Source organism: Bos javanicus, chromosome 16 (assembly GCF_032452875.1).
Source record: "Bos javanicus breed banteng chromosome 16, ARS-OSU_banteng_1.0, whole genome shotgun sequence".
Taxonomy (NCBI): Eukaryota; Metazoa; Chordata; class Mammalia; order Artiodactyla; family Bovidae; genus Bos; species Bos javanicus.
The window spans coordinates 30,351,427-30,374,970 of NC_083883.1; the positions used below are offsets into that span (position 1 = coordinate 30,351,427).

The following is a 23,544-nucleotide window of genomic DNA, read 5'->3' on the forward strand; positions in this document are numbered from 1 at the left end:
ACAGGGCTCAGGATGTGCCCAGGTCTCTGCTGGCGGAACGAGCCCTTTAAGGGGAGTGGGGGCAAGTCCCAGTCTCCCCCACACCTAGACGGCAACTCTGGGCTGGTTCCCTGAATTCCCAGACCCCAGGCTCCTCCTCTGAAGTTGGAAGCAGAGCAGTGCTCACAGCTGGAGGGTGAGCAAGGCTAGTAGAGGTCTGGGCAGGACCTATGCACCCCCCTTTATGTGATTCCTACCTCCCACCCCACCATTGACCCTTCCCAGCCACGAAGGTGTCTCCACTCTCAGTGGAGAAGCCCTGATAAGATGGGACTTAGTGCCAGGACAGGGAAACCGGCAGAGAAGTGTGGACCCCACACTTCTGAGCCACACCCTCAGGCAAGTACTGAGGAAGGGTGTCCATCGGCCTGCCTTGAGCTAGGCCAATGTTGTCGAGGATATAAAAAAACGTCAGACCTTGTGCTGCCCTGAAGTCCACAGGCAGCGGCTGAAAACCCCCCTGATGATGGATGGATCATCATTACAAAGGATGATGCATGACAAAGGGCCGTGGCTAGTGGGCTAGACAGCTCTAGATGCCCTCCCCTGTCACTGAGGGCCACCTGGAGACCTCATGGCTAGCCAAGGGCCTGGCCACTGCAGCCAGCACTCCCACCGTCTAACACTCGTGGAGTGACCTGCCGTCTCTCCCACCAGCTACGAGTCTCCTCTGGGGCAGACACTGTATCTGCATTCACGCTGTTACCCCGAGGAGCACGGTGAGGGGAGCATACAACAGGCACTTGGGGAAGCACTTAGCTTTGTCTCTTTGTCCAGGGGGACAAACGGCAGGCGAGCTAAAAAGACGGATGATTTTGTTTTATTGAGTTAAAATGAAAGATCGAAAGAAAGAGATCGAAAGAGACAGAGACTGAAGGCGGAGAGGTGTGTGATCTGTGAAGGGGTGACGCAGTATGGAGAGGGCGATTGTCATGTGCATTTTCAAGGTAGTGTTAGGGCCCTTCTCTTGGAAAGCATCTCTGTTCGGAACCTTGAACTCCCGCAATATCCAGGGCCGCCCCCGACATGTGCTGGTCACCTCCCCAGAGCCAGACGTCCCGGGAGAGCTGCAGCTACCTGCGTGTCCTGCCAGCTGGATCCAGGGATACTTCTTCTTGAAGGACATGACAAAGGGAGACCAGTGCACCATGTTTTTTATTTTCCTCCATGATTTGCTCTAGAAACAAGCAAACGAAAAACTCAACGTTAGAAGCAGAACTGCTACTTTCTGGTTAGGATGAATTCAAAGCCAGGTAAGCTCTGGCCACAGGACGACAGGTGAGTGCCACGCCCACAAAGCAGGCAGCTCTGAGGACCTAGCCTCTGAGGACCTAGCCTCCGAGGTCCTCGCCTCCAACATCTATGTGGCATATATCTAGGGGGCTTTGCCCCTTTGTACAAACAGGCTGAGCAAAACACCTCGAGTCAAGGGGACAGGCTCCGACGCACTCAGAACAGAGGGCAGGGTAGGCAGAGGTTCTCTATCCAGGGCTGAGCCCATCCCATGCCATGCCCCTGTCAGGGGACAGCTAAACCCACACTGCCCTTCTTCGTGCCCCTCTCGGGCCTTCAGTTTCATCTGTCTAGGGAGGGTTTAGTTGGTACCCATGCTCTTTGGATCAGTGGACACTCTAGGACTCTGGAAAATGACCTCTCTCATCCCAACAGCAAGGGCTTGTAAGGGGAAGACCAGAGAGGTTATGGTCGCCCCGTGGCAGCGTGCCATCTCACTCTGCACTGGCACAGGCAGTGGCAGCAGAGGCAGCTCTTGCCTATGAGAGGCGTGAGGAGACTTTAAAGGGAATTCCCCAGGGACTGCAGTGCCACCAAGGCTTTGAGACTTGCAAGCAAGTCTTTGAGGCTTGCAAGCATGCCTGTGAGACTCCCTCTCCACTGTACTTCTCCTTCTCAGGACGTTTCTTAAATAAAAACTGTGTGTGTGTGTGTGTGTGTGTGTGTGTGTGTGTATAGGAGGGGCTCCTTGGGCAGAAAAGAGAACTAACCTTTATTGAGCACCTTACTTTATTTTCTCAGCAAGCATGGTAATCATTGTCGTTTCGATTTGCAGAATCCCAGCCTCAGACAAGTAAGTAACACAGCAACATTTAAACCCTCACCTACATGACTACTTTTTTAAAAAATCCTTTTTATCCCCAGCAATAAACATTTCTCTGTATAAAAATATCCCTAAGTGAACTTTAATAAGAATGGGTTGTAGACATGAAGATCAAGTGTCTTGAGCCCCTGAAGCAGGTGATGAGAAGTGAACTGAGAAGCATTTCAAGTTCCTGAGAAGTGGATCCCTGAACCAGCAAAACCACAGACAGTAAACCCAAGACTCTGTGCTGGGAAGGGGAAGCTGGGAATTCTGCAGAAGAGGGGGTCCTGCCTGGACAGGGCACCCTGGAGAGGCAGCTTCTCCTTTCCTGTCCTGAACCGTCTACCAGCAGCCACCCAAAGCATGCTGAATGGACTCCCCAAGGGTAAATCAAGGTTAAATTGGTCTCCTTTGTTTTTTTCTCCGTGGTGAGACTCAGCTACTTCTGTCATCAAGTTTTCAAGTTAAAATCTGTTTAAGGAGAAAAATTCTTCCCTACATGAACCTGGCAATGTTTGCCCCATCCCAGAAACCCTCGCTCTACCGTCAAGACCTACTCTATCCTTAAGTGAGGGCAGTGCTCTGCCAGGCCACATGACAAAGGGCTGGCCTCATCGACAAGGGTGTTTTTTCTAGGTCTTTCTGATGGAGATCACCAAAGAAGGCTAAGGAAAGCCAGTGTTTCTTATCTAAGACCCAGAAGGCTGCATAAATACTCAGGGCAGACAATGCATGAGGGCAGCAATGGGAAAATCTAGTTACATGAGACAACCAATCAAGTGATGGTGTGTTCGAACCAGGGGGAAGACGTTTAGGTGGGTCCAAAAGCAAAGCGCATAGTGGTCACCATCTTCTGATCACACTCCTGCAACAGAGCTCAGAGGGAACGAGGATCCGACAGGTTCAGAGCCAGGTTGGAGGCGGGGGAAGGTACAGTGTTCTCCAACCAGGGCTAAGCTGACCCCGTCCTATACCACTCCCCCATAAGAGGTCAACTAAACCCACACTGACTTTTGTTTGTTTTTGGCCTTGCAGGCTTAGTTGCTCCATGGCATGTGGGATCTTAGTTCCCTGACCAGGGATTGAACCTGCATCTCTCATACTGAGAGTTGGGTTCTTAACCACTGGACCACCAGGGAAGTCCCCCCACACTGCCCTTCTTCACAAACCCTCTTGGGGCCTCAGTTTTCTCATCTGTCTAGGGAGAGATGGACAACTGGTCCCCCAAGCTCTTTGGTCCTGTGGACACTCTGCTGCTGCTGCTGCTCCTAAGTCACTTCAGTCGTGTCCGATTCTGTGCAACCCCATAGACGGCAGCCCACCAGGCTCCCTCATCTCTGGGATTCCCCAGGCAAGAACACTGGAGTGGGTTGCCATTTCCTTCTCCAATGCATGAAAATGAAAAGTGAAAGTGAAGTCGCTCAGTCATGTCCGACTCTTCGCAACCCCATGGACTGCAGCCTACCAGGCTCCTCCGTCCATGGGATTTTTTCCAGGCTAGAGTATTGGAGTGGGGTGCCATCACCTTCTCAATGTGGACACTCTAGAACTCTGAAAAACAACCCCTCTCACATTCCAAGATCAAGGGCCCCTCAGAGAAAGACGAGAGGCCCCGATTTGCAGATGTAGTGACAGCAGAAGACCCAGGGAGGAGTGTCGGCTGCCGGGGTGGGGCTGGGGGTGGGGTGATGCCTGAGGCCTGCTGGGAAGGAAGGCTGACCCCCAGAGGCGGTCTGAGGGCAGACTCGAGGGGGCAGAAGACTCCTGCAGGCAGCAGGGCCTGTGGGAACAGAGGCTCAGGACCGGGGTTTAGAGCAACTGGGCCATGTGTGGTGGGAACGAGAGCTGGAAGCAGTGGTTGATAAGCGCGAGTAGGCAAGACCGGCTCTGGATGCCAGGCTGAAATGGTTGGACTCAGGGGACTGCGGTCTGGGGGAGACAGGCTGCCCTGGGCCTGAGTCCTGGCTCCATCCACTCCTCACTGACCTGGGACATGTAGGACCCTTCCTGAGGCCTTATTATCTTACCTGTAAAATGGGAATAACACATAGCTTCCTTTGGTCCCAGGAGGTAAAGCCATTAGGAGCTCACAGGGCACAGAGGTGTTTGTAGAAGAGTCTTAGTGGTCTGAGTTCAAGGAAGAGTGTCCTTGAAGTCACCCCAGGAATAGTCAGTCTGGAGATAAGTTTACTAAAGAATAAAGGCCATCGAGCTGGGGCTGGGCCAGACCCACCCAGTTGGGATGCAGCTCTTTGAGGACCCACTGGGACCCACTGGGCAGGGGGCCTGGGATGCAGGAGGCAGGAGGGAACTGATGCTGGCTGAGAAAAGCCAGGTCCAGCCCAGCGGAGGCATCTGAGCTGTGAAACCTCTAGGTCCAGGGGTCTGAAAAGGAGAAGGGTGCTCCAGGGCAGGGGTCCTCCAATGGCTTATGGGACCCAAGAGCCTCCCAGAATGGCCGAGCTCTGAGTAAACGAGACCTTTTTCTGGGTAGCTTCCCTTTTCCCACACCTCCTCCACAAGGAAGCAATTCTTCAACGTGAAAATGGGCCCCACGTGGCCAAGGCCAGAGAGCCCGCCCCTTCCAAGGTGGAATATTCCACTGGGCCGGGTGTGCACACCAGGGGATTTCTCAACTGCGCTGGCAGCAGCACGCAGGGGATTTTCCTGTGGTTTTAAATAGCAGCACCCAGGCCGTGCCTAAGGTCGCTGCCAAACACTAAACAGAAAAGCAGATCCCAGTCCAGGCCCAGGAAAGGAGGCTGCAGGGTGATCATGGCCCCCGACCCCTAGCCCATAGAAGTGGAGAGAAACAGAAAGGTGGGAGGTCACAGAGAATCGGTTCGCCTATGATGATGCCGGAGACCCCAGCACCCATCCAGGGACCACCTGCTCCAGGTAGAAGCCATGTCCCAGGCAGCCAGTTCCAGAAGGCAGGTGGGGGCTAGCATTCTCCCTCCGAGCCCCTCGCTGGAGGAAGCCACAGTTCTCAGAAGTGGAGGCCAAGCCTCTGCCCCGACCCAAGACAGGAAGCCAGCAAGACAGGAGAACAGCCCGACAATCTGGAAGAATTCCATCTTGAGGAGGAGATCATCTTTTCTATCCGGGGAGAGCCTCAAGAGCGTCAGCCACTGGAATCAGACCACAGCCCCAGGTCTCAAGCTTCTTGAGCCCAGCTATGTCAGACACACAGGCAGCCCTCACAGGCCTTGAAAGTGGTGTGGCCGAGGGTGCCTGGTCCCTCCTCCAGGGCAGCACTGGCTGCCTGCTGATCTCGCTGGCTCCGGTCCTCCATCACCTCCCAGTCACCAGGGCTATCTGGACACCCTCCGCTGACCCTCCCTGGAATGCCCCCGAAGCTCCACCTGGCTGACACGCCCCCTTGACCTCTCTGGGCGGCAGGATCCTCACATGTCAATCTGAGGAGTCGGCTACCTGACTCAGGCAAGCTCAGCTCTGATGTACTCCTTACTCACATGCAGGTGTGGAACCGGCTTAACTAAATGGATAAGCTGGGGTGTTCCCCTCCAGTCTGCTGAGCATGACAGAGCAAAGGGGATGGCTCTCAGAAACTGCCTGCAAGCTGGCATCGTCTGTCATCTCACCAGGAGGGCTCATTTCCCTAGACGTGCAACAGGATGGGCGCCAGCCTCCCTCAGCACTGACTCATCGCTTATGGGCTCTCACTATGTGACAGGAGCTGGGCTGGGCCCTTTACGGCCGCATTTCTCATCTTCAAAGAGCCCCATGGTGGACAGGAGTCCACCTCTGGAAAATGAAGAATCTTACCAGTTGAATTGCTTCCCAGTCATTCCACTCTCCCCCCCAGCCGCAGGTGCCAGTTCATCCTGGGAACCCCACACCAAGATACCAACAGCGGTGTCTATCCACAAGCAGGGCCCCTCCCAGCCCAGAGCATGCTGGACGAGGTGACGGGGACAGAAAACCGGGCGGGAAGGACGGTTCTTCACGGCAGTTCCCCTGGGCAGCCAGGGCACGACGCTGCTCAGAGGGAAGAGGTGTTCAGGCTGCTTCTTCAGCAGAGGGGCCCAGAGTCTTTGGGAGATGCTCCACGACTGACCACCAAAACCCCAGACAGGTCTCACTCTGGAGCTGGGCAGGAACCACTTCCAGCTTAGCCACCAGGTGACACTGGGCTCGCCCATGAGTCAGATCAGACCAATCGTTCCTAGACTGTGGCTGGGATCCTGCACTGGGGATGTTCTTGGGTGGCATTCCAAGGGGAAAGCAAGCCCCACGAAGCTGATGGCCTGTCAAGCAGGATGGCAGGGGGGCGGGGGGTGGGGCGGAGGTGCACATCTCTCACCTTGATTCTGTGCTGGATGTAAGTCAAGTGCAGACCGCAAGTAAGGTTTTTCGTAGGCTTGGACCACCTGGCTCCACAGATCCCTAGATGACTGCCTGCACGCCTGGGCTAAATAAGCACTGGTCTGGGTTTTGCTCTGTTTTCTTACCTGCATGCAGGACAGGAGGACCTTCTGCTGACGTTTGCTACAGCCCTGACCTTGCTCTGTGAGAGGTGGGGTCTTGTTCTCTACTCTGGCTGCACGGGAAAAGGCGCAGAACCCTAATGCACTCAGAGTAGTTCAGGAGGATCAGAAAACAGCCAGCCCCAGCGGGCAGAGGCTGGTCCTTTAAGATTCAAGAGATATGTGGTGCTCTGACACTGCTCTGGCTGGTTCCCTCCCTTCATACCTGACTTGACGGGAGCTCAAATATTCAGAGAATGTGGAGAGAGGGATTGCAGCGGGAGAAAAAAAAAAACAAAAACACCCAACAACAACAAAACCCCAACCCTCTTCAAGCTTGAGGTGACAGAAGTCACCCGGAAAGGGAGTTTCAGAACTTGGCAAGCATGAGCAGAGCCCTCTCCAGCCACTAGGTGCTTTTGGAAGGCTTGGGGACTAACACATTCTGTCTCACTTTTCCCTCCGCATCTTTGCCTGAAGATTCCAGGCCTCAGGGCAGATGTGAGTTTACTCTCTAGAGGCGACCCCTCCACCCAGCACATGGAGCCTCAGAGTGCCCGGGGTAGCCCTGGCCAGGAAAGCTGCTCCTCACCCCCACTCTGGCCTGGACTCGAATCACCCAGAGCCCTTGAGAGCCCAACGCGGAAACGATCCACTGGCCGATGGGGCTGCCGGGGCCCCAGGGAGGAAGCCTGGGCAGCGTCTCTGATTCTGTGTTTATCTTAACCAGACTCCAAGCTTCCCAATGATGCTAATGGCTCCTGGGCAAACGCCGCCTTCCGGATGGCTCCCCCAACCAGTTATCTGCCTCGTGCTGCGTGGAACATTGCCTTAAGACAAATGAAAGGACTAAACGGATGACCTCAAAGCTGGGCCATCAAACAGGCAAAAAGGACTGGTGGAGATGAGGAGAAAGACGAAGGCAGGAAAGCAGGGATCCGGAGCCGAGGCTAGGGCGTGAGGGGGCCTCCAGCCACCCTACCCACAGGATGCTTCAACTGCTGTCAGGATCGGCTGCATGATACACAGGGCCCAGAGCAAAGCAAAATTCGGGCCCCAGGCCCAGAACTTGTTAAGAATATCAGGATGGGGAGGCACGGCATGCACCAAGCGTGGGGCCCCTTTGAGGGCCCTCAGGGGCTGCATGCTCTCACTCCCCTGGGAAGCCGGCCCTGCCCCCAGGGTGGAAAAGAGCCCTGCTGCTAAGTGGCAGCAGGTGACTCGGGGGTTGCAAGGCCTTTCGGCTCCTGACTTACTCCCTCTCTGCCGATGACCACAGACTGCTGGGAGGGGAGGGCTGGAGACTGAAGGTGCTTAAGGTTCTCCTTGGGGGGCTCCCAGTAGTACACCCCAAAAATCGCAGAAGGGGAATGATGTCCTCAGCTGCCCCCTCATTCACCCTCTGCACGTTCCTCAGGGCCTGGCCTTGCTCTGCCCTTGCTCGTGACCTCTTTCTCGTCCACTGAGTAGGGAGTGGGCCCGGCAGTGGCGTCGGAGCCGATCCAGCCCTCACAACAGGAGGGCGGGCTGCCCAGGGTCAATACCATCTTCTCCTCAGCTCAGCCCACACTGCCCTCCGGGGCCTGCTTCCTGTCTTCTTTCGAGCCACCGCCTGCCCCTCCAAACCAACGCTGTGTCTCTCCACAAAAGTTGGGATGGGTGGAGGAAAAAGGGGTAGTGTCCTGGGGGTGCAGACGCCCCTTTGCTAGAGGACTGCCTCACACGTAGTAGGAGGTTTCCGGGCCTGGTGCCCCTCCCCCACCCACACAAGGCGGCATCTGCAGCTCACTAAACACACCTTTGGGCCTTGCTGGTGGCTCAGATGGTGAATAATCTGCCTGCAATGCAGGAGACCTGGATTCAATCCCTGGGTTGGGAAGATCCCCTGGAGAAGGGAATGGCAACCCACTCCAGTTACCTGAAGAATCTCATGGACAGAGGAGCCTGGAGGGCTACAGTCATAGGGTCACAAAGAGTCAGACACGACTGAGCCACTAAGCATACACACACACAAACACACCTTCTCTCAGGACTGTTGAGATTCTCCAGGCAACTCCTGGCTCCTTAAATCCCTCCCTACCCGCCCTCAACACTTTCAGCCACCAGGGATTTTTCACAAGCATGGGTACAGAGGCAAAGGACTCTGCTAACCCCTAGGCAGCTCAGAGACCCCTTTCCCCAGAAGCCCTTCCTCTGTTTGAGCAGGGTGCTCCCAAGGTGCTCTGGGCACACCTGCTCCCCACTTCTGCTCTGGGTGAGTATAACCCTCCAGAGACCCAGGAGCCCCTGCACCTGGCCCCACCAGATACTCAGCCAGTGCTTGCTGAGAGGGTCCCCGGAGAGGTCACCACCATTAGCGAGGCCTGCAGCTGTGAGGGGTCCCCCATGGCTCAGCAGGAGGGCGACCACATCCAACGTCACCCATCAGGAACCTGGTCAAAATCGCTCAAAGCGAGATGAAGCTGCAGGCCTCTGCGGGCTCTGCTCCCCTCCTAACAGCCCCAGCGGAGCCTGGACTGTCTCCGACAAGCAGGCCTCTTCAAGACAGCTCCTCACAACCCCACTTCGTCCACGGCAGCCAGCCTTTCTGCAGCTTCCCTTCCCGCTGGCCCTGCCAGGCCTGCAGCGTTTCCGCCCTGCAGATTCTCTGTACTCCCCCCCTCCACCTCGAGTCTGTCCAAAGTCCTCTTTCTCTGAGGCAGGCCACAGCATTGGATTTTGTTTCCAGAAGGCACACAACCTAGGTTTTGGAGCTAGAATGATCCCTTGCTCTGCCGCTTCCCAGCTGCAGCTGTGATCAAGTCTTTGAACTCTCCTGCCTCAGTGTTCTCATCTGTAAACTGGGCATGATAACCTCCCACTGGCCACCCCACCAGGTTAGAGAGAGAACTGAAGAAGCGGTAACATATATACATGGGTGCTCTGTATACGGTCATTGAACAGGTGAACCTTAGATGTTCACTTTGTACTTCTGTGTACAAGCTTTTATCTTTTTTTCCTTTTTTAAAAAAATTGAATGGTTTTCTCCTCCAAGGCGTAAGAGACTGGCAAAAAATCCGTCGGGCACTTCTAGAGGGTCAATCATTGCCAGTGGCAAGAAGATGAGCTAATTGTGTGATTAATTGCTTACAACGCTTCCCTTTGGATGTTCGAGGCAGCTGGGAACCCGCAGGGAGGCTCCCATGGCCTCCGAGCTCCATGACTCAGGGACAGCAGAGGTGGCCAGCGCCCAGGTGTCTTGACAGCAGTTTCTGGTTCAGAAAGTCAGTAACATTGCTAAAAAGAGAAAGAAGAGCTTCCCAAAGAACCCCATTTCACACATGTGTAACTCTGCTAGGCTCCAGTGAAGAAAATAATAAACAGTGGGCCTGCTGAACGGATTTCATTTTGTACTGGGGTTTACACACTCTCCTTAACCCCTTTCTCACCTGAGTTGTTCCCTTAATATGCTACTGTCTCCTCCAGCACTTCCCTTTTCATTTAAGTAGATCACCCGGCTAATTTTTATTTTCAGATAATTATAAAGAGTATCCTTTTTTTTTTTTTTCCCCTGAGTGAAAGAGATGAAGGGAAATCTCTAAAATATCAGAAAAGGGAAATTATCTCTGTATCCCATGTCTCTCCAAAGCAATACTGCCAAAATCCTTTGCCTTGCTGCACACGTGTGCATACAAGTATGCCTGTGCATATGTGTGTTGGTTAGTGATGATAACCTGGCTTGTCTGGGAAAAGAGGCAGAGAAATCACCTATTAAATGCCTAACATGTCACTAGGTACCATGCTAATATTTCATGTAATCCTCACTCACTACATGCATCCAGTTATCACCATTATGCAAATGGTGAAACATGTTCAGAGAGGTTAAGTAACTTGCCCAAGGTCACACAGCTTCCTGGTGTGCTCCAAGGATCTTGTTTTGTTTCAGCCAACAGGATAACTGGGCCCCCATCGTCTCTCCTCCAGTTAAAAAATAGTCTCGGATAAACAGCAAGTGCTTTGTCAGAAGAGTGACCTTTCAGATGGAGTGGGTCTGAATAAAGACCTGCCTTGCCCTCCTTTCCAAGCTGTTCCCAGAACAGCCTCCCTGACACTGCGGGAAGGCAGTGACAAAGCACTGAGAGCGGGTGAAGACGCCCCTGCCCCGGGAGGTTCGCTCTGTGTCAGTGCCTTTGTCCTGCTCTTGCAGAAGTCTGAGAGAAAAGCATTGAGTTGTCCTTGTTTGGAAAAAATGCGTTTTTCTTCTTTCTTTTCTTCTTTTGGTCTTTCTAAAAAAGCAGCTTGGGTTTCCCTAGTGATCATTCTTTCCTCCGCTGGGGAAAAGCCTGTGCTTCTCCCAGGCTGCAGAGCTGAGGCCAGCCAACTTTGTTCATTGTATTCGCCCTGGCAGAGCCTGCCTGTGACGGCAGCTGGGTGCAGGCCCAGGCAGGTAGGGGCCCCTGGCTCAATAGCTCCGTCCCGAAGCCCTGGTTAGAAACCTGGCTGGGGCCAAAAGCGAAACCTGCCCCTGCCAAAGGGAGCCGGGAGCCTGGAGGGGAGGAGGGAAGGCCTTTCAAAACCTAGACACCAAGGATCGGAAAAATGAAGCCCAAGGACTTGGCAGGGCAGGTAGCTCCGGCTAAAAATAAGGATCTGGATTTGAAGACTAACCATCTTCCTCCTTTAACAAACAAGAAAACTCCCCTAAAAGCCAAATGCAAAAACACTTTTTGAGAAAGATCCGAGTAGTGCTGAGTTTAATCTGTACCCCGCTCCCGCCCCTACATGATGTTCCCACATGCTGGGTGGTTCAGAACACCTTTCACAGGGGCTGTGCCTGGCATGCCCTTTCCTCACCTGTCCTGCAAAAAACCCACAGCAGAGGGTGAGAATCACGCTGAGGGGTGGGGTGGGTGGAGCACCTCCCCCAGAACCAACGGCTGCTCTAGGGCTGGAGAACGAGAACAGCGGGTCCTCACCAGCCTCAGCAGGCCCGGACCCCCTGGTTCCTGTGCACTCGAGAGGTGGGCTCTGGCTCCGTGTTCTCAGGGGGAGTGCTCTGTCCTCCCCACTCCTGGTCAGTTTCAAGGGCTGCTCTGCTCCGGGTCTGGAGGGCAGGAGCTGCTCAGGACCCAGGGCTCCCGACGGGAGTGTGCAGCTTGGCCTGGCCCTCTCTGAGGGATGTCCACCTCAGTCGGTCAGCTCCTAGTGGCATGTTCTAGCCAAAGCCAGGAAAACCCTGAGCAGTGGCCCAGCTGTTCTCTCCTGAGCAATGGCCTTTGTCTTGTTGCAACCGGAAGCCCAGATTCGGGGAAAAGGGTAGTACCTGGTGTGGCACACAGGGGTCGGCCCTCACGGCCACTCTCCCTCCTCGACCATCACCCAGAGTCCCTGCCTGACAAGGCTGCCCAGGCCCAGCTGGCCAGGGCAGGTCCCAGCGAGCACTTCCTAACACCTGCAGGCAGGATCAAGGCCCCACAGGCACACGCGGCCGCCCCAGATGCCTGTGCACCCTCCTTGCCTACACTCAGGCTCCTCACCGCCCTCTCTGATTCCCCTGGGCCATCTTCTCGTCCCACAACTGCTCCAGCCCCAGGTCCTCGCCCATGCAGGTGCTCTGCCTGCAAAGCTTTCTGTCCTCCTTTCCTTGATCCACATTTGACCTGTGGCTCCAGCCGACAGTGCTAGAATCTGTGAGCCGGCCCTATCTTCTCCATAAAGCTTAGACCAGCGACACACCATTCCAGGAAGCCTCCTCCTAGCAGGATAGGTTTTGAGAGCTTCTTTGAGAGGGATTCTTTTGGGCTGTACTGTGTCTCCCATCAGAGGGTATGCTTCTGGAGAACCGGGAGTGTGTCCTCTCATTGCTAGATGCGCCCCAGGCTGGACAGAGTGGAGTACGATACAACCAGCCATGTGACGGATGAGCAAAGTTTACAGACCCAGCCACACGGCAAGGGCTGAGGCTCTGCTATATCCCACCTCTTAGGAACTACATGCACGCATGCTAAGTCGCTTCAGTCGTGTCCGATTCTTTGCAGCCCTATGGACTGTAGCCCGCCAAGCTCCTCTGTCCATGGGATACTCCAGGCAAGAATACTGGAGTGGGTTGCAGTGCCCTCCCCCACGGGATCTTCCTGACCCAGGGATCGAACCTGCGTCTCCTGTGGCTCCTGCACTGAAGGCAGATTCTTTACCACTGAGCCACTGGGGAAGTCCCATAGGACCTGAAACAGATCTAAACCAGCTCCTACCTCTTTACACTCACATGCTTGAGCTTGGATCTTTCCAGAGACATCTCCAGGGGGCATACTTATGGGGATTTCCTGTCCAATCTGCCTGGGGTTCACTACACACCGCCAGGCTCCAGCACAGCGGAGCCGGACCCAGGGGCCTTTTCACACACACTCATCAGGGTCTGGAGGATGTTCTTTCACTCTGGTTCATGAAGAAAGCACTTCTACCAATAATTCTTTCAGATCCACCCTCCTCCCCTCTTCCTAACTTTACAGGAGCTGGCAATCAAGGGGCTTACAATCTTGCCAAATCAGCCTTTTTTGTTGTTGCTGTTACCCAGGAATGGAGGTATCCTTCACCCAAAATGGAAATGCTCCGAACACTCCCTACCAGGCAGCCCCAGCAAATGCTCCCTCTCTGATTGAGAAGGTCACGGGCTTGGCTCCTCCTTCCTCCTCCCTCCTGGACTTCATCCTCTTAAGAACTAAAAATAATGGAGCGCTAGAGGAAAGAGGCAAGACGGGGAGGGGGAAGCAGCTGAAAGCATAGGAAATGCTTTGGTGCGCAGGGGCCTAGCCCACCTCTCCCACCAGGAGTCTGTGGGGCCGCAGAAGCAGAGGCCTGGGGGAGCCAACAATTGCAGGAAGCAGGGAGTGGTCAGGGGGCCGGGGAAGAGCCCTGGGGGTGGGGGTAGCAGCTTCTAGCAGCTGACTTCCTAGTGGACAAAGCTCACAGGACAGAAAGGTTCAGCCTTTCCTCTGGGAAAGGGCACCCGGGGCCCTGCCCAGCTGGTGGGGGCCGCCCCGCAACACACAGGTCCCTTCCCTCCCGTCGCCTCGTCCACCCCTCCCCAGAGATTTTATTTTTACTTTGGTTAAAATGCAAAAAACAAGGCCAAGTTGCAGAGGGTGGAAATTTACTGAGGTCTTTACTGGTCAACAGACAATTGGCACTGAAGGCTGAGTACCCCCAGTGCCCCTCCCAGAGCCACTTCCTCACAGGGACCAGTCAGGACAACCACAGCTCCAACAGACCTCCTTCAGCCCAGACCCTCCTTCTCAGCTTCTGGGCAGGCAGTGGCAAAAGAATCCTCCTGCCAACGCGGGAGACACAGGAGATGCTAGTTCGATCCCTGGGTGGAGAAGATCCCCTGGAGGAGGAAATGGCAACCCACTCCAGTACTCTTCCCCAGAAAATCCCATGGACAGAGGAGGCTGGGGGGCTACAGTCCATGGGGTTGCAAAGAGTCAGATATGACTGAGCATGCATGCATGTGTGCTCGAGTGTTTACTACAGCTAGACACAATGCTAAATGCTTTGTAAGTATTACGTATACATAATACAAGTATCTCAACCTGTCACCTAGGTCATTTCATTAGCCCATTTTACAGATGGGGAAACTGAGAAACAGATTAAGCAACTTGCCCAAGAACGCAACTTGCCCAATTACAAATGGTAACTGGCAAAGCTAAGATTTGAACCCAGGCAGTCTGGCTTCAGGGTCCAAGCTGTCCATCCCTCTGCTAGGCTGCTTCATTGGTCATCTGTAACATGTACCATTATAGCCAGATAAACCCAGGTTTAGATCCTGTTATTCCTGGCTGGTTGTATTAGGCAAGTTACCAAACCTCTCTGAGCTTCAGTTTCCTCCTTATTTTTAAAATGGGAATACCACCTACCTGGCAGGGTTATTTTCAGGATTAAAGTCTCTCTATGCAGTGCCTGCTACAGAAGAAGCACTCAGTAGAGGTGAGTACTGCAAACCTCTCATGTGTCCGGTCTGGTCTGTAAGCCTCCTGAGGACAGGAGCCCGTCCATGGGATGAAGCACATGGAAGGGGGTTCTGCACTGGCTCAGCAGGGTCTGATCACCTCCTTCTCTACCCCAGCCCTGGCCTTCGGAGGCCACCTTTCCAAGAGGAAAGTGCAGAGGATGAAGGCCACAGACATCAGGCAGCGGGTCCCCAGAAACAGATCGACTCTTTCCTTAAGCAGAGACTTCCTGGAAGTCCAGAACTCCCAGGGGCCCTTCTAGGATGGGTATGAGAGGCAGCCTTGCCCAGCAACTACCAGCAGTTCCTCTATTTACTGGTGACCCTCCCCTCTCACCACCCCAGTCTTCCCCCAGGGACCCAAGGTGTGAAAGAAGTCACTCTGCCTGTTGCCAGGCAACAGGCTCCAGGCAGCTCTGACAGGTGGCCCACTGGAAACAGACTTCTTCTCCCCATGCTTTGCTGTCGTTCACTTGCTGAGTCGTGTTTGACTCTTTGCAACCCATGGACTAAAGCACGCCAGGCTCCCCTGTTCTTCACTATCTCCCAGAGTTTGCTCAGATTCATGTCCATTGAGTCAATGATGCCATCTAACCATCTCATCCTCTGTTGCCCCCTTCTCCTTTCCGCGTGCTACGTCGCTTCAGTCACGTCTGACTCTGTGTGACCCTGTGGCCTATAGCCTATCAGGCTCCTCTGTCCATGGGATTTCTCCAGGCAAAAACACTGAAGTGGATTGCCATGCCCTCCTCCAGGGGATCTTCCCAATCCAGGGATCGCACCCGAGTCTCTGACGTCTGTCTTCTGCATTGGCAGGTGGGTTCTTTAACATGAGCGCCACCTGGGAAGCCCCTTCTCCTTTCTAGAAGATGACATTTAAAAGGCCAGGAATCGGAGAGGAAGTTTTCTGCAAAATGTGGAAGAATGGAGAATGTCCTCTTCTCTTCCTCCAGTGCTCACAAGCAGAACAGCACTGCTTATGGAAACAAGCTTCTCCTGTGTTAGCAGCTCAGAGATTCCCTGTATTCTCTCAAAGATGCTCTGAGACTGAAATCTTCTGGTTATAAACTTAAGAACCTGAGGATCCTACTGTGTACCTAGTATTACTAGAAGAGACAAGAACTCCTCACTCCTCAGCTTGATAAAAGTTTTCTTCTCTAGGGAAGAACATTCACAAATTAAAAACTACTGTTTAAGTAGTTTCTGAGACCCCAGGAAGCACTTGTAAGGGTGTTGGTCAAAAGGGGATATTCTGGACTGATGCCAAAGTCAGATTTTGGGGGAACTCCCACCAAAGGCATTTCTAACAAGGAAACTTTTCAGGAAGAGCGTGAATACCACATGAGAACAAATCATGTGCAGTATCAAATATTTAGCTATATTTAGAAAATATTTCCAAGCAAGACACATGGCTGCAATTCATGTTTCTAACAGATGACGCTGATTTGCCTGTGGCTGAGCGGCGCTCAGCAAATAGGAAGGCGGGCTTGCAGAGGCTCGGAACCCGACTGCGGCGGCCCTGCCCAACAGAGCTGAGGCAGAGCTCTGAGTCACCCAGCCTCCCTCTCCCAACCAGGGCTGTTCTGGGTAGAGGGCTGTCTCAGTGAGGCGGTCATGCATCTGTTCACGTGCAGACTGCTGGAGGCACAGGAAATGGGTTGCCAGAAAGACACACCAGTGAACCCCCAAGTATGAGCAAGACTTGTCAGCTATCAGAGTGCAGCTGTCCCCCGGGTCATCCTGACGTCTGTCGGTATGTGTGATTTTCATAAACAGATTGACTCATCACCCATCCCCATGCCTCTCTGTCAACTGGGGCCCTGAGTGCTTACTTAGCACTTTACTGCATAGCAGGAGCCTCCCAGGGCACCTTTCATTCCCTGAGCAGCTCCCAGGGGCCAAGAGGTTCATCCAGGCTTGGATCCCAATCAGGGGACAGACCTGGGGCTCCTGCCCTAACTCCCATCCCTGGCAGCCCTGACATGCCCAACTTCAGGGGGGTCTCCCACACACCCCACAATTGTTTCCTTCACTTTTCTGCTTTAGGCTACAATGCATTAACATTTATCTCACACTGAAGTATTTTACAGCAGCTCTTGGGATAATTAAGTCACACAGGGAACGGATCCTAACACCACGTTGGGGATCTCCTGTGTGAAGACACGGGCAGTTGGTGATGGACAGGGAAACCTGGTGTGCTGGAGTCCATGGGGTTCCAAAGAGTCGGACACGACTGAGCGACTGAACTGAACTGAAAGCCGGCTTCTGCCACAGTCTCTCCCAGCTTCTCCCTCAGATTACAGAGGAGCCAACCCACAACCCAGCACCAGCACCTGCATATAGATGGTGAAGGGTTTTCTATACAAGGGACACCCCACCCTCTGCCTCAAAGCTTGAGCTACAAAAGTCCCCCTTCTTGCCCACATGGCTTATGGAATGCTTCTGATTCCCTTAGACGTGTTTCCAGCCCCTTCCAACTAAGTCGGGGGAAGTGAAAGGTTATTGAGAGATGCAAGTGGGTTGTCTGGAAAACGTATTCTCAGATGGCAGAAGCTGAGAAACAGGCTTAAGGACCGAGGGTCCTTCCAGCCAGCGGGCCTGAGCCAAAGCAACCAGAGAGACCCTTGGAAGACTGGCTGCTCCAGACAGACTGGGCTTAGGTCTCGCCAAGTTCTAAGCCTCTGGGCACAGGGAAAAGGCAGGAGTTGAGAAAGCGCTCGGTCTGCCAATCCATGCCAAGTGCAAACCTCCTTTGCACTGTCCACCTGCCATGTGCCGGGAGCCCAGCAGCTGAGCTGGGAGCCCGGACTAGGCGTGAGAGCCTCCCTCCCGGGTAAACACAGCCGCAGGGACTCTGTCCCAGAGAGGGGGGCACTCCGGAGTCTCATGGTGACCCTGGCCCTGTCACAGGCTCTGCCTCCACCCCAGGTCCCTGGGGACCGCCCACATTTGGGAACTGTAACATAACTTCTAGGGAACAGAACCAGCTGGCTCATCTATCCCCCTCAATTTTCGATGCTATTATTAGGGCACATCTGTCTCCGAGTGAGGTCACCAAGGAAAAACCCAAATGGAGAAAATATTTTCAAGCCGCCGTCATTTCAATCTTTGGAAGAGGAAGCGAGGCAATAAACTGCCAGAGAACCCCAGAATTCACGGTGACCCAAGAGGAAAATGGAAAGTATTTGCCCTGGGAATGCAAGCAGATGAGCTATTTACAGGGTGCTTGGCCAGCAGGGCGCGGATGGACCGGCAGCTCCTGGGACGGTTTCCTCTTCCCCAACTTCCCAAACCCTTGGCTGGGGAAGTCAGGCGGCGGAGTTCCCCCTCAGCTCCAAACCAGACCCAGAGGAAAGCCACTGAGCGGCCGGAGGACGCAGGACCGAGCCTCCAGCCAGTGGCCAGCACACTCGCTTTCTTTGCCAACAATTTGTTTTGTTCGAAACCAGTTGCCAACATTTAAAAATCAGGACATTTCACACAAACATCCAGATTTCCAGCATTCTTTGAAATACTGTGCTTCACACTGCGCTCCCACCCTCCCCCCCCCCCCCCGCAATCGGGGGTGATGACCGTCTGTGGGCCGCAGCTAAACTACACACCTTGAGATGGACCTTCTGTCACCTGTCACCGGGTGTTCACCTGCATTACCTGCCTGGCCTCCGACAGCGTTCAAGCTGAGTTTCTGGATGACAGACGAAGGGGATCAGGCTCCAAGGATGCCTTAGACCTCAACTGGTTGTAAAAGCACTACTCACTGCCACGTAACACGGTCAAGTCACCTACCCCCCTGAGTTTCTTCTCCATCTGCAGACAGTGCACAGGACCACCCTGCCTCTCGGACTGTCGGGAGGATGATGTGGGAGAACAAGGGGAATGCTTTCAACACTTGCCCACCCCACAGGCAAGGTGAGACATGGCCATTTAGGTCTAAAGGATAAAACACTCAAAGAAAGGTGCCCTCTCTGATTAGATTAGTAGCCAGGGAGAGGGAGGCAAGAGGTGGCTCAGTGGTTACTTAGGGAAGCTGAAGGAGAACCCAGCACTTCTGAGCCACACAACCAGGCCCAGTCTCCTCAACCAGAGAGGTGGGACATCACGGGGTCATGGCTGAACAGAACAGGCTCTGATGGGCTTCAAATCAGAGCAGAATTTAGAACTAGGGGTGCCCGGCACTTGGGACCGCCAGTTGTGGCCCAGCCTTGGGGAGGAGACGCTCACCATGGCATCACCACAGTGGGTCAGGAGAAACCTTAATGTCTTAGCCACAAAACCTAACACTCAAAATGCTAGGGGAATCCAGAAAAGGGGGGATGGATATATGTATAGCCGATTCACTTTGCTGTACAGCAGAAACCAATACAACTTCGTAAAGCTTTTGAACTGTGGTGATGGAGAAGACTCTTGAGAGTCCCATGGACTGCAACGAGATCCAACCAGTCAATCCTAAAGGAAATCAGTCCTGAATATTCATTGGAAGGGCTGATGCTGAAGCTGAAACTCCAATACTTTGGCCACCTGATGCGAAGAACTGACTCACTGGAAAAGGCCCTGACGCTGGGAAAGATTGAAGGTGGGAGGAGAAGGGGATGACAGCGGATGAGATGCTTGGATGGCATCACCGACTCAATGGACATGAGTCTGAGTCAGCTCCGAGAATTGGTGATGGACGGGGAAGCCTGGAGTGCTGCAGTCCATGGGGTCACAAAGAGTTGGACACAACTGAGTGACTGAACTGAAATGAAAGCAACTATATTTCGATTAAGTATGGGCTTCCCTGGTGGCTCAAACGGTAAAGAATCCACCTGCAGTGCAAGAGATCTGGGTTCAATCCCTGGGTTGGGAGGATCCCCTGGAGAAGGAAATGGCTACCCACTCCAGTATTTTTGCCTGAAGAATCCATAGACAGAGAAGCCTGGTGGGCTACAGTCCATGGGATCACAAAAAGTCAGACACGACTCAGTAACTAACACACACATAGTACTCTGATAAAAATTTTTAAAAAAAGAATGCTAGGAGAAACCAGAGGGTCCTATGGCCTCTGAGTATTTCCCAGGGCAGTGGCAGGGGCACTTTTAGGTATAGGCCCACACCAGAGCCAATGGAGAAGGCAATGGCACCCCACTCCAGTACTCTTGCCTGGAAAATCCCATGGATGGAGGAGCCTGGTAGGCTGCAGTCCATGGGGTTGCTAGGAGTCGGACACGACTGAGCGACTTCACTTTGAGTTTTCACTTTCATGCACTGGAGGAGGAAATGGCAACCCACTCCAGTGTTCTTGCCTGGAGAATCCCAGGGACGGGGGAGCCTGGTGGGCTGCTGTCTATGGGGTCGCACAGAGTCGGACACGACTGAAGCGACTTAGCAGCAGCAGCAGAGCCAAAGCTCCTGCCCAACCTCTCTCTTCCCCTAAATCTGGTGAAAATGAGAATAAAATGATGAACTGGATGGAAGAGGGCCAGCCACCAAGGGGCTTCTCCTGGATAAGGAGAGGTATGAGCGATAAATGCCTTGGTCTCATGTCCACCCTGCAGTCCTCCCGAAGGCGATGCACGAAGCACAGGCTGTCTGCAGGGAAGGCTGGGGAGAGACCGGCTATGAAACGAGAAGAGCAGGGACCACCAGATGGGATCCTGTGGCCAGAGCACCTATGGCTGGGGGCTGGGGACGCCAAGGTGACCAAGCCACCCAATCAGGGTGCCTCCCCCAAAGCCAGAGGCTCTCAGAGGCCAGAGCCCAATTGCTCACTGCTCCCAAGACAACCAGCTCCTTCAGAGAGCATCAGGAAGACAGGAGTCCCACTGTTTGCCCACATACCTCACTGGTTTCCTGGTGGCTGGGGGCTGAAGGGGCTTTGGGCAGAGTCCTGCCCTGACACCCGTTCAGCAGGCCTGACAGGAACTAATGAGGATCACAAACCATGTGGAAGACCTGGGGATCTCCCCTCAGGGGAGCTAAGGAGACTCTGGCGCAGATGGTCCAAGGCCCCCGAGTTTATCTCCCTGACAGCTCTCCCATCCTCATCTGCACCACCCTGTGCTCCTCCCATCTTACCTGGATTAGACGGCCTTCCCTTTCTCCAGGTGTGCCTTCCTCCAATTCCCGCTCCGCATCTCTTTCTACAATGTAAAGCTCATCTCGCCAATTTCAGCAGACCCCTGCCTGCTTTAAACCCTCAACAGCTTCCCCAAAGTCTTCAGAACAGAGACCAAACTCCTTCAGAGGGGCTCTTGAGAGCTCTGGCCCAGCCATGTCCCTCCACCCCCTGTGCTGAAGAAGAAAATCTGACCTTTCCGCCAAGACACATAATGTGGCTTCATGCTTCTGAGCCTTTCATGCTGCTCCCTCTGGCTGGAGAGCCACCCTCCTGACTTGCCCAGAGAGCTGGTCTCCATTCTCTCAAACCCTGCTCACTCATCACCTCCTCTCTGCCCTTCCCCACACCACATGTCCCCTTGCCCAACACATGCAGAAGCTCATCGCTTCCTTCCCTGGAGAACTACTCCTCCACACCCTGCATGTTCATTTGTGGCTCCCTTTAGAGCAAAATCAAATTATCTGGTTGTACCATGGGTGTCACTCAAACTACAGCGAGCAATCCGTGAGGTCAGCGAACAGCTGAAACCCTAGGCCCTAAAGCATGACCCTCCCAGAGTCAAGAAGTAATCAATGCCCGTTACACTAAAGGCCTAGTGCCCTCCTGGACTCAGAGGCTGCTTGGAAGGCAAGAGTCTTCTCCTCCAGAAGCCCCAGTCCTCACTGTGGAGTCTGGCTGAAAGCTGTGATTCCTGAAGCAGAAGGAGGAGCTTCACACACACCCAGAAGTCAAGAACCAGAGGCAGCAGCCTCTAAGGCCTTCATAAGGTCCTGCCCCCAGGGCCAGCCCCTCCAGGAGCACCCCAGACCCAGGACCCAGACAGGTCACCCTGAGCAGGCTCCCTGGCCTCTCCCATCCCCATCAGAGGCTGGTCCAGGCTGCACACAACTCCCAGAAGGGGTTGGCTTCCACCCACAGACCCAGGGCACGGCTGGCCAGGGACTTGGACACAAAAGGAAGGCGGAGCCCCTAAAGGCACCTTGTGTGAACCCTAAACCCTTTAGGAGCCCCTAAGGAAATGGCAACCCACTCCAGTGTTCTTGCCTGGAGAATCCCAGGGATGGGGGAGCCTGGTAGGCTGCCGTCTATGGGGTTGCACAGAGTCGGACACGACTGAAGCAACTTAGCAGCAGCAGCAAAGGCACCTAAAGTTCACCTTGTGAACGCTGGAGCAAGAAGCAGCTAGAGTTCAGGCCACTCTGTGCAGGTCCCTCACTGCAAAGAATGCCCAGAGGGGAGGGACCTGCCCAGACCACAAGCTCAACAGAGAAGAATCCAGGTTTCTACAAACCCAGGTCAAAGCTGGTTCCACAAGTGTGCCACCTCTTTGTCGGCTGTCCTCTCCAGAAACTTCTATCCTGACTGAGAGCAAACAGTCGCACTCTGCTCTCTCCTTGGCCCTGTCCCGACAAAAACAGCCTCCACTCACCTCCCCTGCTTATGAAATCCAAAATCCCGTGATCCCTCCTGCCTATTCCTCCTCGTTTTGTCCTCTACCACCCAGGACAGTTTGTACCCATTCCAATTCAGCAAGGTACACCAATCCTTATACTATGTCCTAGGTTCAGTGCTGAGTTCTTTATGGGGGATAAAAAACTACATTAGAGTGTAGAAAATGTTGGCGATTTTACGGAGGTGCAGATAGGGGCTATAGGAAGTTAGCTTAGTTGGGAATCAGGGGAAATACATTAAGGAAGCTCTACAGGAAAGGTGGCATTTAAGCTACATCCTGGAAGATGAGGATGGTGCAGAGGGCGTGTGTGTGTTTCAGGTAAGATTTCAGCCCTGGGAAAAACATAAGCAAAACAGAGAAATAAAAGCACATTCAGAACAGCAAGCAGGTTAGCTCACCACCAAGCCCAGGCGAAGGGGGGCAGTTTGCCTTAGAGGTAAGCAATTAAGAGGGTTAACAGTCTGCTGGGAAATTTACAACAATAATAAAACTGATCAGCTTTTTATTATCACCACAAGCTGGCAATTCTGATTGAACATATTCCTAACCTAACATTTTGTCTAATTCCTCCAAGCCTCTTATCTAACTCTAAACAATTGAGCACATGACTTTAATTTTTAATACCATATGTAAGCTTCAAATTCACAGCTTTATTACTTATCCTTTACCATCTGAGCCACCAAGCAAGCCCCCAAAATACTGGAGTGGGTAGCCATTCCCTTCTCCAGGGGATCGACCTGACCCAGGGGGTCGAACCTGGGTCTTCCACACTGCAGGCAGATTCTTCACTGTCTGAGCCACCAGGGAAGCCCATTACTTATCCTTTAATAAATTTACTGTTTTCTACACAGAAGTTGGCTTCCCTGACATTCTGTTAAGACCACTTGTGGAATTTCTTTTTTTTTTTAATGTTTAAATTTTTTCAAAAGCAGAGACATACAATCAACCCCAAAGAAAGACAGATAAGGACAGTGTTACAGTTTCTGGATTTACTGTGAAATGGGAAATTGGTGAATTTCTGCCAAACATACCTTTATGTTTAAGATTTTTTTCCTACTTGTATACCTGACATTTCAATTGAAAAAACTTTCAAAATTAAAATGAATAAAAAATTCTTTACAACCAACTACAAGCGAAGACAGATGGAGAAATCTGGCTCTGTCTACCTAACATGAATATGCAAAGGAGGGTCAGTTTTTATGAAGTCTGACAAATTTATACGAGCCTCAGAAATAGAAGACTTCCCCGGTGGCTCAGCCGTTAAAATATCCACCCGTCAGTATAGGAGATGAGGGTTCAATCCCTGGGTTGGGAAGATCCCCTGAAGAAGGAAATGGCAACCCACTCCAGTATTCTTGCCTGGGAAATACCAGAGACAGAGGA

At 53.2% G+C, this 23,544-nt stretch overlaps 1 protein-coding gene across 1 annotated transcript in view; it reads right to left on the minus strand.

The window, feature by feature from the left end:
• Positions 1-23,544, minus strand: part of ITPKB (inositol-trisphosphate 3-kinase B) — a 103,086-nt gene that overhangs the window by 13,073 nt on the left and 66,469 nt on the right. Inside the window, exon 2 of the mRNA XM_061382407.1 lies at positions 1,117-1,216. Within this exon, the coding sequence (XP_061238391.1) occupies positions 1,117-1,216 (100 nt within the window). The remainder of the gene's footprint in view (positions 1-1,116; positions 1,217-23,544) is intronic.